Genomic DNA, 16,623 nt, shown 5'->3' with positions numbered 1-16,623 from the left:
AAATAAAATAAAAGCTTAAGCTGGTAGCACAGTTTCAGTTACAGCAAGCTGGTTGGATTTATGTATTTGACTACTCATTCACCCTCTCGTGTATGTGAGATTATATGGACACTGATCAAAGGGAAACACCCTCAGAAAAACTAATCCATCCAGCAGAGTTTCACAGTCCATTCAGGAGGTTGTCATTTATCTTTTCTTTTGTTGTTGTTGTTGTTGTTGTTTTGGGTTGTCAAACCCTGCATGTGAGACGGCTAAGTGACAGACTGAGAATCGAAACTGAACAGTCCTTGAGCAGCAGCTTTAATGTCAAACACCTCCCATGCATAATTCAGCCTTTCTTGTTTAATGATAAACGTTCAATAATTCAGAGCCATGTGCAAGGAAGGTGCTCCACGTATGGGCTAGAGAAAGCACCCAATGCCACTGTGAGTGTTACTCTCTGCCCTGGCTTTGTCAGCATGTCTTACATATTTTATTTCATCAGACTACTTGTTTGTGTGTGATTAAGTCATCGTTGTATCTTCAGGTTGAGAAGATATTGAGGTCAGTGGAGTTAATTAGCTCTTAGAAAGGGAGAGGTTGTGAGCTGTCCTTATGTGGTCCTCTTGAAGGTGCAGCATGAATGGGAAAAGAGATGGTTGTCTGCACAATGTACTCAGTGAATGCAATTTGTATGCATTAGAAAGGATTATTGTTTCCATGGATGCTATTTTTCCGTGTTTACAAAGCAGTAAATATATCTCTGGTAAAACCTTTGTCATTTGTATGTCTTCATCTTCACCCTCAAGAATATTTCAATTTTTTTTCCCCAAAGTGATGCTGGAACAAACATGGTCATTGCCATGCATCCTTTTTTAGATGCTGATAAGAATCTTTTTTAAGTCCACGGTAACACATCAGAAAAATCTCATTAATCCTCCTTCTTTGACAAATCATCAAAACAAAAATGTTTCTTATCATAGCTATGCTGAAGGACAGAAGGACACCTTGTTGTCTTAATAGTTTGCTATCTCAGTTTTATTAGCAGGGTTGACTACTGCAGTGGTCTTTTCACATGCCTTTCTAAAAACTATCAAACATCTAACTGACCACATTACTCTAATGGTGAAGTCATTCCACTGGAAGTCTTGAAAGTAACAGAATTTAGACTTCATAGCACTGCTGATTGTTTTAAAAATCAATTAAATGGGACAGGACCACATGACTTTTGGGATGTTTCAGCTGTACCAGCTAAAGACCTCTCTGATCACTGGAGAAAAATCTGTTGGTAATACCTACTGTCCAAACTAAACATGGTGACGCAACCTTTAGCTGCCATGCTGCTCAGCTGTGGAACCAACTTCCTGAAGACATCAAATGTGCTCCAACTGAAGCCAGTTTTAAATCTAGACTTAAAACCCAACTATTCATACTGTAGATGCTTTTAGTTAACTGATCAAATGCGCTATACTTTGTATGTATTTACTTGTTTTTTAATTTAGTTTTTCTATGTTCTTTAGAACGTACTTTGTTAACTTGTTTAACTATGGTTATATTCAGCTTTTATTTTATTTTATGGACTTTGTATTTTTTTTTTCATTATGTTCTTTACTTTCTTGTACTTATATTTTATCTTTTCAATTTGTCTTTATCTTTCCTTTGGATGTTTTTTTTGCACATTGAATTTCTTCTGTGTATGAAATGTGCTAAAAAAATTAACTTTGCCTTGCCTAAAACCCCTTCCCATTAAGAAAGCGGTGGCCAGACCATGATCATTTTTCATTGATAAGGCCAGGACAACCTGTTTCAGGTCATATCACAAACTCCCGTGGTGGACATGGCCTAGTATTTAGCAGCTGCTGTAGATCAAACACTGGTGCCGGATGTAATAGAGGGCTGTGCCAATGCTCATGAGACTGCAGTATCGCTCTGGACACGACCCTCTAGCATACCTCTTCTCCTAAATCACCATTCCTGGAGAACATGGCTACACCTTGTTTTTTTAATGCACGTGTCTTACAAGGTTCCTAATATAGGACATCGCCCCAAGGCTATAAATCATTGACTTGTGTTATATGGGACATTACTCGTTTTTGGTTTGGGGTCTCTTACTTTACTTGTGCAGCTAAGAGAACATATATGACTTCCATGTGCCAGTACAACATGTAGAAATGGGTTTTCAAGACTGATAGTTGTTCCAGGTAATACCCACGAATGAAGACCAGCTTCACTCTCATCTCCTTTCCAGTAGAGTGCATATTAAATTATGTTGCCTCCAGCAGTATGGGATGATACAATTATTCCACAATATTCCCACTTGGTAAATGCATGTACGTAGTCTCGTCTTCGGATGCACTTCAGTAAGAAAACATATAGACAGATGCCCATGCATGGGAATGGAAAGATATTATTTTAATATGTGTAATACTTATGTATGGTATCTGCTGAATATGGAAGGCATTGTAAGAGCCTTGTTAGAATTTCATATAGGCGCGTTTATTGTGTTTTATGGTTTACTTTTTTTTTCTTTGCCACAGGGCTGCTGTGCAATAAGTTAGAATGTAAGCAGTTGTAGTGCAATATTGCAGAGCTTCATAAATCTGAGAAGGAGAGAGGACCTTTTGTAATTGTACTGTGGAAACAAATAAACTGGTCTTGAGTCAAATCTACTTCCTATTGGACCAGCCCAGCTTCTCTTGACCAATCGGGTGCATTCTTGCCCAGTTCCCATTGGGCATACATTCCTATTAAATATTTCACCCTTTTTTGATGATTTCTGATAAATTGGTTCTTTTACTCAAGCTTCTCGAGTATTTCATTAAGGACATTCTAATTGGCCATAAATATTAGCTTGTCCTTGCCCCTCAAAGTTGTAATCAGGCTGGTGTGCTTGATTAGGAAACCTGCTGATGTTTAAAGTTAATGAGCTGGGAATACATGAAAAAAGGTGTTCTGCAGTCAGACGTTTTGTTTTGAGTAGACAACAAACAACATGTTTACACACTCACAGGTTTGTTCCTCCTAAAGACATTTTAAAGCAGACGCATCCACACAAATTAACAACTGCCTTTTCGTTGCATTGTTAGCATGAGAAGCTATAAACTGCTGATGCTCATCCCTTTCAAGAATTATTCCCATGAAAAATTACTTAAGAAAAATTCCGAAAGCCACCACGTCTGCCTTTTGTTTGAAATTCTGGTCACCTCCGGAGCCAGACAAGGGGTGACTTAAATGCCATCAGAGCCAATTAAAGTTCCTTAACAGCAGGTGAGGTGAACTTTAGTGAAGTGTGCAGTGTTGAAATGAACTCTCCTCACTTCCCTTTCCCTCTCAACAAAGGAACGGAAGCTGTCTGCTGTTCCCTTCATGGAGTTCTACAAGGATGACGTCATCCACTACATGTGCCCGCTATCCCGTCAGAACAGCTTCTTTGTGCCCGAGGCTCGTGTGGTCGAGATGAAGGAAGAGGGGTCGGACGATGATGGGAGTACGGATGTCACAGGTACAGTAGATCTCTCGCACTGCCCTGATTCTGTTTTTTAATTATCTGGTAAACACCTTCTTCGGTTTTATGTGCAACACACAACAACAATCTTGGCAAACCACTCAATAATAACTTTAGCATTAACAGTATGAGGTTCCTTTCAGTGGTGGAACAGGTACAGTGTGAAAAGACTGTTTGAGTTAATGTAGCTCAGAGATGTGTGCTTTTGTTCATGCCATCCAACACATTTATCCAGATTGACTCACAACTGAGGTGGCAGTGAACTCCAACCCACCCACACACGTTCACACACACACACACGTAGAAACTTGAATGATGTACATATAGTGCCACAAAACCATCTCCATTAATCTGTCAGAAAACAAGTGTTTAAAACAGGCAGGGCAGATACGGGTGAACACCATTCTACACCCTTCCAGTTATTGGGATGTCCAAAATGAGAGTATTTTTCTTCCAGTCTCCCACGCCAGCCCAGGTGGCATCAATTTGTGATATACGGGCCACTGTTATTGCTCTGTCACGGCCAGTGCATGCCTCCAAGAGCAGTAAGCGCAGCGACGGCTAGGACTTGGCCTTTGTGCACATCATTCTCTGAGGATAGCGGGGGTAGCAGACAAAGACAGAGGTGCCTGGTGAGCAGGTGGTGTTTTCGAAGATGCGCCGATGGCGGGTGGGTGGTTGGGTGGGGAGGGTGTTGGGGGCCGGGAGATGAGTTGAGATCTCTCGATTGACTCATGGACGAGGCCGGCTTCTGTCAGCAGCACAACAGAGATGAATAGTTCTGGCACACTGCTTGGTATGCCTGTAACAAGAGTCGGATGACAAACAGTTAGCATTTGTATGGGCCGGAATACAAAACGTTCCTCTCTGTTCCCGCCTAGTGTGCTGGTGACAGAGATGTAGTCTGGTTCATGGGTCCTGAGTGTAATCGGTGTCAGGGGTTTCAGGCGGATGTTTATCAGTGCCTGCAGCCCTGGCATAGGATGCAGCCAGCCAACCTCACTGTCACAGCGCCTCTGCTTATCTCTGTCAGAGAGCTGCTCTGGGCTTCAGCCTGGGTTGGCCTGGCTCCAGGGGGAGGGGGAGATCTCTTATTTATGATGAGATCTATTAATCAGCTTCTGAGAGCACTCTGGTATTATTGACCACGTTCAGCAATGGAGTAAAATGCTCCTGAACCAAATCCAATGGAGGTCAATTAGATGGAGATGATTCATTCAGAAGCAGAATATCAACTCATGTAAAGACTGAAAAAAGCTTCAGCTAGTTTCAGCTAAACCATTTCTTCAGCCACAGGAAATGTAATCTTGTGGCATAGTAATACATTATAAGACCACTTATCAAGCTAGAAGAATTGTAGATCACAAGCTTTCTGAGGTAGAGAATTGCCACTGAGCTGTAATGCTTATTTACATCATACATTCAAGTTCTAAATAAAAGTCACAACAGTTAATGTTTTGTTATTGTTTTATTTTATCTGCAAAGAATATCTTTGTATTTACATTTACAGTACATTTAGTCATTTAGCAGACGCTTTTGTCCAAAGCGACGTACAAAAGAGAGAGCAGTCAAGCTATGAGCATTAGAACCCTGGTGGAACAATAAATACTACTTTTTTAGAAATAAATAAATAAATAAATAAAACGAAATAGAAAGAAAAACAAGTGCAGGAATGTGAACCTGCAAGTTAAGCACTAGTCGAAGTGCCAGTTTAGGAAGGGAGGTGCTCTCTGAGGGACGGCAGAGAGGGACGTCCCTGCTCTGTTAGTGCTAGGCAGTTCGTTCCGACAACATGGAACTACAGATGAGAATAGTCTGGATTGCCGTACTTGCACAGACGACAGAGCCAAACGACGCTCACTAGACGAGCGCAGCATCCTGGGTTTAACTTTAACTTTAACTTTAACTGCCCTTACAAGATCATTTAGATAGGTGGGAGCAGACCCAGAAAGCACTCTGTAGGCAAGCATAAGTGACTTGAACTTAATGCGAGCAGCTACAGGCAGCCAGTGGAGTGACGTGGTTGGTTGAACACCAGATGCACCACCGCGTTCTGGATCATCTGTAGTGGTTTCACCACGCAAGCCGGCTGGCCGGTTATGAGGGCGTTGCAGTAGTCAAGACAGGAACTCAACAAGGTTTGCATCAGCAGCTGGGTGGCATACTGGGTTAGGTACGGCCTGATTTTGCGGATGTTGTAGCGCAAAGCGGCACGACCTGGAGACAAGAGGCGATGTGGGCCGTTAGGGTCAGTTGGTCATCAATAATGCAACCTAACACTAAGACACCAAGATCTTTGTTTGGGCCCAAGTTCCGTCAGTCTTATGCTCTTCTTATTGCATCACATCAACACGATTTTCAGACAATCATGTTGCACAATACAGAAATAACCTTGGCATACCTGACTCACTCTGCCTATGCTTGCTCACTGTATGTGCCCAAAAGATCAGACTCACTCTGACTATGCTTGCTTACCGTATGTGCAAGGTCGGGGCAGCCGTGGCCTACTGGTTAGGGTTTCAGGCCGGAAACCGTAGGGTCGCCGGTTCGATCCCCGACCAGTAGGAAAAATGTGGGCGGGGAAAGTGGTAGACCACTGCTCTCCATGCCCCCATCCACGGCTGAAGTGCCCTTGAGCAAGGCACCTAACCCCGATCACTGCTTCCTGGGCGCCGCCAAAGGCAGCTCACTGCTCCGGGTTAGTGTGTAACCGCACTTCACTGTGTGTGTGTCACTTCCCTGGATGGGTTAAACGCAGAGGTAGATTTCAGAGTGTGTGTGTCTACACCACCTCTGTCATAGAGAGGACTTTCACTTTCACTTTTATGTGCCCAAAAGATCACTACTGTTTGTTTCTTGGATAGTTTGGGTTTGTGCACAATCTGTGGCAAATTGTGAGCTTTTATGTCCTTTGGGCTCATTGACTCGGGAAAAGCACCAGCTTACATCCATCCTGGGCAGAGTCAGAATAGTACCATTCTATTATTCATTTTGATTAGTTTTGCTTAATGACACTGCTGTCTGTGTGGGTAACGCGCTCCGTTCACGCTCTGTGAGTTAGGGTTCATGGTGAAGTGGCGAGAGGGCCAAGGCTTGGTGACCACATGCAGCATGCCACTTCATGTCGCCACTTCATTCACCGGTCACCCCAGTTCAGCTCACTCATCTAGCCCTTCTCGGCTCAAACATGGAGCGGTCGCTCACTTCCCATCTCAGGTCAACGGTGCTGTGTTCATGCCCTGCCTAGGGTTGTGTTATTACAGCCTCTACACCTCATATATCAGATTTGTGGACTATTTTATGCATGTCAAGAACTATGCGCACAATAAAGCACTGTATGGGGTCAGCAGCACTATTTGTGCTTCGCAGCGTGAATGGGAGCCATTTGATCCAAACGCCGTCCTTTCATCATGCGTGTTCCTGAATTCAGATTTATCTGCGGCTCAGGCAGTCGGGGGTGCGAAACAACTGGCTTGAGAGATTGATGGTTGACTGTGTGTGTGTGTGTGTGTGTGTGTGTGTGTGTGTGTGTGTGTGTGGTCCACTGCAGAGTCTGGCCTTGCCATCACTCCAGCGGGACAGCGGTTAAGCCCACGGAGCCTTCTCCAGGAGCTGCCCACCACAGTGCTTTCTTAATTAGAGGCCGATCAATCACAGCCGGCTAGCCAGCCTCTTCTGACAGGTGTGGGCTGTGACTCAAGCCGTACCATTTGGGAGATTGCTCAGGAACACAGCATGGCTCCTAGGCTTTGTATTTTTTTTTTTTTACCAAATTCCGTTTTATTTATCACCGATTCTGTGTCAAATGTTCAATCAAAACATTTTCTTGGGATATAGGCTACTGTGCTTTTACACATATTTTTGGTAGGTGGTAACATCTTTGACGTGCCTGTGACGCTGATGCAGGCAAAAATGTTGCAAATAAACACTGTTTCCATGGGTCGGATATCGACGGAAATGCTAAATCATGACGATGGTGTCCGCCATGCCATGTTGCCGTTGTTGCTGTGTCTCCGATGGCTTAGTTAATCTTCACACACACACACACACACAGACACTCATGTTTAAAAATTACAATTTGTTATGCTCGGATGAATGCTGCATATTTTAAATCTCTGCAGTTGTCTTGTTGATCCAGTAAGTCAAAGAGCTAATTGTTTTCTTGTAAGTCAAGGAGGTGCAACACGCACAGCAGATAGAGGTGGAAGAACATTTCAATGGCCCAGTGAAGGGAGGATTGTCTTTACCCTCAGGCATTCCTATGGGGGATGGACGGCCAGCCAAATAAACTAATAAACAACTAGTGGAAGTCAATTCAGCACACTGAAACAACAGTCTTATGCAGTTTAATATGAATTTCTGTTCATATTAATGCCTTGTAGTCGAACTCACTTCAGTACAAGTGACAAGTAAATATGTGCCTTTTTTGGCTCTCTAGACTGAAGTGGAATCCTAGCCGTGTGTGAAGTACAGTTTGTGGGCACGGCGCCCGCTCTGAAAGTAAGGAGAAGATTGAACAGCAGCCAGCAGGGTAGCAGTTTAATCAGATCTCCGTCTATTTATTCTTAATCACGGCATAATTACATAACTATCAAGCTGCACCCTCCAGTGTAATTGCATGGCAATTAGTTGTGAGTGACTCAGAATAACCAAGGTCAGAGGAAGGGATGAAAACATTCTGTATATGTCAAGGTGTTGGCAAGGTAGAAGGCGAGCTGGAACGGTCCCTCTAATTCAGTTATGCGGATGAAGCCACACTTCATTAAAGTGAGACCAAAATGATTTTCAAATTTAAACAGCACCCCCGAACACACACACATGCACAAACACACATACAAACCCACATGTACACTCTGTCTGTCTCTCTCTCTCTCTGTCACACACACACACACACACACACACACACACACACATACACAGCCCAGACAAACTTGTGATTGCTCAGTTCTGATAATGACCCCAGCTCATTAGAGCCTTAGTGAGATGTGTGGGGTGAGGCATCATTACACCATGGGGCAGATCAGAGATGATAAACCTCTGGGCATTTAGTGGCCGGCAAAATCCCTGCTTTCCTGGTCGGCGCGGACGTATACGTGTCTGCAACTGCCTGTCTGTTTGCGTCAAGACGCAGACGTTGAAGTGGATTGGCGTTTTTCTCTCGTGTTTTATTTTCATGCCGTCGTCTCATCTCTCAGCAGCCCGCCTGAGAAAGCTCAACCTGCTCTGACCGTCACTCGCAGCCTCTAATTATCTCCACCACTATGCCTTTAAGCTCGGCTCTGCCATCTCCAGCAGATTTTTAAGAACAAGCGCCTTGATTCTGGGCTAATAATCCCACAGGGCCCAATTTAGCAACTAATTCAGGCAAATGTTATCTAAGAGACTTTCCGAGGCACAGTCTGCTTCAATTTAGGAGCTTTGTCATGACTTATTTCCACTTTTCTCAGCAGTGAAAACAGTCTAGTTTTGTCAGAAGCCTCTCCTCGGGGGTCCTCCTCCCCATCTCCTTTAAATAGATCAATTACCTTGGCAGAGCACACCCGCTTCTACACCGGACTTGCCAGTTTTCTGGCACTGGTGAGGAAAGAGGAACACGGCATGGGATAGGTATTTGCTTTGTACCACTGACAGAAATGCTGTGAGTGAGTAGTCAGTAGGTGCGGTTGTTCCTGGCTGTGGGTAGTTGTGAGTGCGTCTAGGATGGAGGCTGGCCTAGCTGAAGGATGGAGAGCTGGGATCCCAGGGTGTTGGTGTGTGCCATAGATAACCTGTGAAAGTCCTCATGCATGTGGGCAAGCTCAGAGTTGTTGAGAGCAAAAGCTAATAATTAGATCTGTGGTAAGAGGAGAAGGGGGTGGGTCCCTGTGTCCTGAATTAGCTGTGTGTGTGTGTGTGTGTGTGTGTGTGTGTGTGTGTGTGTGTGTGTGTGTGTGTGTGTGTGTGTGTGTGTGTGTGTGTGGTGTGTGTCTATGTGTGCGTGTGTGGCTCTAAACTGACCCTCATATAGCACTCTTGGATGTGAAAATGAATGGGTGTTTACATCTTCTCGTCTGTGGAGGGAGATGCTGGTGAGGTGATAACCAAGCTGGGAGCGTCTGGTCCCCAGGGTCAGGGGTGTCTGTTCCCCAGGGTAAGGGATTAGGGGGCCCCGGGCCCAGAGCAGAGAAGGATGGGTCTGGGCCAGTCAACCCCCCCCCCTTCAGCTCCTCTGCCTCTCACACCGCCAAACTCAATGCTCATGCACAACCACCAATGATTGATGCCCTTTCCAAAACACACTTGGCCATATTCATCAAACGCAGCTCTAACAATATGACCCCTCACAAACCTGTGGAAACGGTGCTGCCTAGTAATGTAAGAGCAAGTTCAGGTTCCCATTGGAGTGATTAATGCACCAGGCATCTTATTAGGGGCCTTTCGTGAAGGTGAAAGCCAATGAAAATAGACTTGGTAATGAATGAATATGCAAGATCAATGCTTAAACATCTGCCTCTGTCACCAAAAACTAAATGGATGTCTGAACATCCAACAGAGGCACTTTATTATTTGATAATGAATCTGTTTCTGTTGTCAGCCTAAATTTACATTTCTCACACCAACCTTTTGTGGCAGTCTAGTCCGCCTCAAGCCACCTCTAGCATACTCATAAAACTCCACTCTTAATCTCATCAACTTGCCGTGTAAGTCAGTTGTTTAATTAAAATACTAATGTATTGGTTACACATCTCTTCTCCTCTCTTCTCTCTTCCTTGTGTGGCCCAACATGTCTGAAAATGTTCTAAGGAAGGAAATGTGTTCTGTTCAGGCTTTAGAGATTGACCTCAAATCTGTAAGGGATAATGTATAGAACGGCGGTCATTATCGAGAAAATAACCCCCGACAGGGCGAACAACACCCCAATAATGACTGGCGTTCTAAACATTATCCAGCTTATTACACGGATACTTGCCAAAACGAAAAAATAACTTAACACAGTGTGTCTTTCAGATCAGCCGAATACGCTGGGGTTGATAAGTTACCGGCTACTTGTGGAGTGCTACAAAGGTTGTGAATCCGAGGCAAAAAGGCAACTTCCCTTGATAGCGGTCAATTATGCATAGCAACGGTCAAATGTGGAAAAATAGTTGACCACAGAACGTTGGGAACCCCCATTCAAGTGAATGGAGCATTCTACAGCATTAAGAAAAGCTGTGTAATAAGATTACCTAATGTATATAGTGTGATCATGTGCTCATGGCACAAGCAAATGAAAACAGATAAGCACTGACTTGCAAGGAAATAAAGGCTGATAAGCCACACTTAAACTAGAACATTTGGTATGGTGTGTGTGTGTGTGTGTGTGTGTGTGTGTGTGTGTGTGTGTGTGTGTGTGTGTGTGTGTGTGTGTGTGGACTTTCTCTCAGATAAAATATCTTGATTGTTTGATACGCTAGATCTTCTAATGATCTTGTGTTATTATGATTGAGTTTACCCTATTGCTGATTTTGGCGCATCGCTGTCTGTTTGCTGCTCTTATGGAGAAGTGAATTCTCCTGCTACTGCTGGCACTGACTGAATGACATTTAGAGGTGTTGTGGTGGTGGAGGTGAGAACAGTGCGCAGCTATGTGTCCCTCGTGCTAATCAGTTTTGAAAAGGTCTCACGTATTTGCCCGCCTATTTTCAGTGCCTCCATTTATGCACAATGACTCCAGGAGCCAGGCTTAATTGAGATGCCAATGCTAATTTGCAGCAAGAGGCACGGTAGGTGCCGTCATACCTCTTCTGCCAAAGTGATACAGACAGGAAGTTGAGAGGGTCAGAGGCATTTGGTGTAGAATAGGATCTAAAGGTTATTGCTTTCTCAGAGACAATTTCAAGCTTTTGGTTGGTAAACACGTTGACTTGCCTGGTTATTGGTGTCAGTGACATGCATCTTGGCCACCTGTCCAACGAAGTGTCATGATTACATACTAAATAGAGAAAAATAGCTCTGCTTTTTTATAGCAATGAGCGAAACCGCTGCTCCTCAGGCACAAATAAAATGTATTATAAAATATGTTAAAGCAGAGAAGTTTGAAGTTTCATTGACAGTGGACAGCTTTGTCCACACAAGGCGGAAGACGGGAGATTTTACAAAGACCTAAATAAATAAAGGGAGAGAGAGAAACGGAGAGACAGAGACAGACAGAAGCTTGCATCCACTTCACGGATGATTTTTCTCTGATGAGGTCATGAAGGTTTTTTGTATATTTCTTTCTTGTATCTTTATTTTTTCTCTCACTCTGTGTCTAACTCATTTCAAGAGACTTAAGTAAATTATCCTCACATCTTTGTATCTGGACTCCAGGAGGAAGTCTTTCTCCTGTGTTCAATGAGCTGCTTGCAAACTCATTACCTCTTTCATTCAAACTCTGTCTGTTTCAGTCTTATATTGAGAGGTTTGTATCAGCAGGCTAACCAGCTAGAAACCAGCCGTGGGCAGAGAATTTGTGACCATAATGTCCAGAGGTCTTTGAAGACATGGCTTTGTCAGTCCCAGACGAGGAGGTATACAGACTTAATTGGCCACAGAAGGAAGTCCGTTAGTAACCTAATGAGCAAACTCTACACCCACCATGTTGTTGTTGGCTTTGACATATACTGTATATGTATATACAGGTATATATGATATATTGGATGCTGGCTACAGTCTCCCCCATCTTTAAGTACTGGCAGTTGTATGCCTGCTTGAGCCTTTATATGCTAAAGTGCGTGAATATGTTGACTCTTGACTGACAGACTGTACGTATGAATGTATCTGCTTGCTTCTTATTCTCTCTACTTTTCCTCCCTCCCCTGGCTGGGCTCAAGCAGATGCCTGTCTTCATTTAGCTAAGCTCTGCTCAAGGTTTCTTCCTGTTAAAACATAGTTTTTCCTGGCCAAAACCACTTATGTCCTTGCTCTGGTAGGCTCAGGCCTTGGGCTTAGTTGTTAGTCAGTTGTTAATGTTAATGCTGCTATGTACTTGAATAAAATTAAATGAAATTGAATTCAGTGAGGCTTATAGAAACCTACCATATTTACCACAGCAGTCGAACAGTAAAATCCCTTTCGAAACATTTAGTTTGAATTTCTGCCAAGATGGTCTCTCAGTGCTGTTAAGTTTACGTGAAGGTTAAAGCAATTATGCATATGAATTAAGTATTTTCATGTTTTTCTCTAAATCGTGTGTATTGCAAGTTTGAGGCACATTGCAATGAGTGGAAGTCATAAAAGGACCCGTATTTGTAATGGCTCTAGCCATTAGTTCTGAGTCCTGTAGCCGAGTCGTTAGACTCTTAGTTTTGTTATGTAAAGTGAAGGGAAATTAGGAACTGCGCTTGGCAGCTGTGTATAAGGATGTTGTGTGAACCATGAATAATCAACAGGCAGTTGTTGAAGTAAGCCATTAACATGAATTACACCCCTCAAAACCCCAGCATGACTCAATCCGACAAAATGATGGATTATTAGCTGTCACCAAGACTCGTTCACCACTCCGCACACACTCACACATTTTCCCTCTGCCACACACACTCACACACACACAAACACATAATAGATATTTTCAGTCCACAAAGCTGTAACATCTGATTATGCTGGACTGTGAGTTTCCTGCACACCTAATCTTTTCTTGTTTGACCAAGAGGAAACTGGACATTTATCAAAATATTAGAAGTTGCATACCTTTGAAAGATGATATGTTAACTGGGCTGAAGTGATATCCCTGTCAAGGTTCTGAGTGAAAATTTACATTTTGTGAAAATTATTATAATAATTTTAAACCAAAGTGACAAACTGACTTGCTACCTGAAGGATTATGATGGATTACGTAGGAGTTGGTTTGCTCTTTCATCTAGTCAGTGTTCTAAATGCCTGAGTTGGGCGGTCGTGTTTCAGCCCTGTTATGGGCGCTTCCCTGTGTGTGTCTGGGCCCCTCTTGACCCCTCTGAAGGGCCTTACTAGGCCCTTTCTTCAGCCACTCTCAATAGCCACCAGAAGCTTTGAGCAGCTGAATAGGGACCTGACATGCAGAGCTCCTACAAATCAGCTGGCATCTGGTTGAAGAAGGTTGTGGGGAGGTCGTGGGATAAGCACACAAACTCACGCCTCCATGGGTCATGATTAGGGAGAGAGAACAAATGGCACTGAGGTTTGTTTTAATTTTTGGGGGGGGATGGGGACGTGGTGTTTTCTGTGGTTGGTTTGGTGTTCACATGAACAGTATATGCAACCACCAGTCCTACTGCATCAGCAGTGATCATGTGATTGGAACTCTCTGTGCTGCTTTGAGCCCCTTCAGTAGGATGGAGTGCTGAGTGTATTTGGCACATGGTTGTGCAAGTCTCTGGGAACTTGGAATGGTTTCCAGTTTTTTATGGGGCAATTATGCTGCTCACCTGGCTAGCGTGCCAAGAAGCAGCAGAGGTTCCCCCAATTATACTGTCTCTCATGGGGGTAATTTTTTAACACTGTTGGGCTGCATATTCATATGAGGACTACCAGGTGTTATCCAAAATGACAGTTACTTCTGTGCGTCATTGATATGTGTGATTAAATGAAATTGGTGCCTTCAGGAGGTAAAGCTGAGTAGTAGTATCAACTCAGGTAGTCTTGAGGTACCATGGAGGAGGTGGCCTAATATCTATGACTTTTTTTGCAGACATTGCTGCCATTTATGACTTTCTCATGCTTGTGACTGACTTGTGATTAGCAGTAACTTTAGCTCTCAACTCTGAAGGATGCAATCCTCTGAGCTTTGCTGATGTTAAAGGGAAACTTTGGGATTTTAGATCAAAACCAGCAACCGTAAAATTGATAACCACAAAAAAAGGGCCCAGGATGAGTAATCCCAAAGTTTGCCTTAAACGCTGTAAGCACACCTCTCCAGTCCCCTCTCCTCTGGTGCTTTCAGGTGGTGACTCCAACAGTGAGAGCAGCTATGCCAGCCGTGCCATCCCAACCGAGAGCAGGGAGACTTCACTGGCCCCCTCCACCATCCCACAGGAGGAGCAGGAGGAGCAGGGTGACCGGGCCGAACACAGCGAGCGCGGATCCAACGGCTCTGTGGGCAGCGGCTCATCCTTCGAGGAACTGGGCCTGGAGGAGGAGGAGGTAGAGGAGAAGAGGGAGGACGAGCAGAGAGATGAGGAGGGCTCGCCAAACAAGGCCACACCAGAGGAGAAGGAGCCTGCGGTCGACGGAGAGGAGTAGATGAAGGGAACGGTGGGAGGTGGGGGATTGTGGGAGATGTCCTCGGTCTTGACTTCAGGAGTGGCAATGGATCGGTTTTTATGTCAAGAGAGATTATCTCTTTTTTCTGTTTGTGTGTGGGTGGGTGGGTGGGTGGGGTAGCATTGGGAGGGGGGAAGAGGAGGGGGCTGGTATTATTTTTATCCATGTGAGAGGGTTTGGATGAATCAGTAGCCATGCTTTCATCCTGACAGGCAGTACTATTTCTTTGTTAAGACTCGTGTAGAGAAGGTGAATGAATTTAGCAACAAGCACCAGTCATTACATGAACAAATTCTTGCTCAAAAAGGTTAGATTTGCCTAAAATATGTTAATGGTTTATTTTATGCTGTGATACATAATGTGGAACTGATTCCATCATAACAGAAAAACTAGCATCATTATACAATACCTGACATTATTGTGTGTGTGGTCTTATTTTTGGCCCTGAATTAACTGACAATGAATACAAGGCAGTGGTGCCCACTGCATCTGAGATGGACTCTGCTACTACTGTACAGTGTCTTAACTAAAAAGAGAGGATGCAGATCAGGTAGAACAAACCTACAGTTTAATGGTGGGAAGAGTCTGACTATGTTGCAGCTTCTATTGAAAACATACCTAAATGAATATGAATAATTATAATAATTGTATTTTTGTCAGTTATGAGATGATGAAGAGATAATCAAAGCATTATCAGTCTTATTCTTAGACCACCTGCCTTGCTCATATGTCTAATTAGTCAGGCCCTATATGGCGAAAGGGACGCAGAAATGAAGGGCTTTTGTTTAGATTTCCTTTTCTCTGGCTTTGTCTAATGTTAGCACATTTTACATATCTCATGTAGTGCCACAAGATGTCCATCCTGGAGAACAGACTTTTGTGAACCAGTTGCATGAAACAGTATCTAGTATAATCTATCTAAAAAAAATTGTAATACTGCTTTAAGTATTTTCTTATTTTTAATTTTTCATTGTTAAATATTGTCTTTAAGAAATATCTATTACGCTGAATATTCATTAAACAGGCATATCCAGAAGCTGTCTATTCCTGAACACCTTCTTCTGACTGACTTGAAGACTTGAATTCATTCCAAATGTTGCAGTGTACACACTCCTCTGTCATTTCCAAATACAGTGCAAAGAACAGATGATCAGAAGCCAAAGCCTGAGAGCAGACCCCCCACTAGCCTGGTCGTTTGGCCGGGGATAGAGGGTTGGTTTCCTCTGATGGCCTATAACCAGGCCCCTAAGCACAGGATCTACCATCTCACAGTTCACTTTTTGGTTTCGGAAGCATCTCTGGGAGTTGGTTCTGGTTTGGGGTATGGAGGGCTTCAGAAGTATTTGGAACTGTGTTGTGCAGACTTGATCGTGCAGTGAGTTGGTTGTAAATAAGTATGTTTTTTGTCTGTGACCTCTCCCTATTAATTCTGATATGTTTTTATAAAGTTGATGTTCAGATTCGCTCAATACTCTGAGATTCCGCTGGGCAAATTGCTAAATGTCTATTGCTAAATGATGTGTCTATTTCTCTATAATAAACATTTATTTCCTTGTGATTTTTTGTCTTGTTTGGCGATCAATTTTGTTAGAAGTCCCACTTTTAAATAGACGTATAATGAATGTTTTTGGAATGTAAAGGCTATGCGTGTATAGAGTTAACTGGATGACCCAGTCAATCTACAGATGTAAACGCCTAGAAAAGCACTTCAACCACAAACTGAATTCGCTTTATAGTTCTTCTTCATAACTCTTGAAAGCCTTTGAGAGCCTTGCTAAGAGCAGAGTGTGAATTGGCCAAATTGTCCTTCCTCTGCCTTCACTTTAATGCCTGTTGGTTATCTCCTCTTGCACAATAGCACCTCTTACTTCTCCCAAATAATGTGCTCATATAGGGAGCGCACA

General features: G+C 43.5%; 1 protein-coding gene across 1 annotated transcript in view; it reads left to right on the top strand.

Moving 5' to 3' along the window:
- tex264a (testis expressed 264, ER-phagy receptor a) overlaps positions 1-14,768 on the top strand; it is a 63,502-nt gene extending 48,734 nt beyond the window's left edge. Inside the window, exons 3-4 of the mRNA XM_080846359.1 lie at positions 3,319-3,481; positions 14,400-14,768. Coding sequence (XP_080702485.1) covers positions 3,319-3,481; positions 14,400-14,698 — 462 coding nt within the window. The 3' untranslated portion in view covers positions 14,699-14,768. The remainder of the gene's footprint in view (positions 1-3,318; positions 3,482-14,399) is intronic.
- The last annotated feature ends 1,855 nt before the right edge of the window (positions 14,769-16,623 follow it).

The sequence above is a fragment of the Sprattus sprattus genome, assembly GCF_963457725.1.
Source record: "Sprattus sprattus genome assembly, chromosome: 10".
Taxonomy (NCBI): Eukaryota; Metazoa; Chordata; class Actinopteri; order Clupeiformes; family Clupeidae; genus Sprattus; species Sprattus sprattus.
Note: the sequence above shows the minus strand (reverse complement) of the source record. Positions and strands in the feature narration are given on the sequence as shown.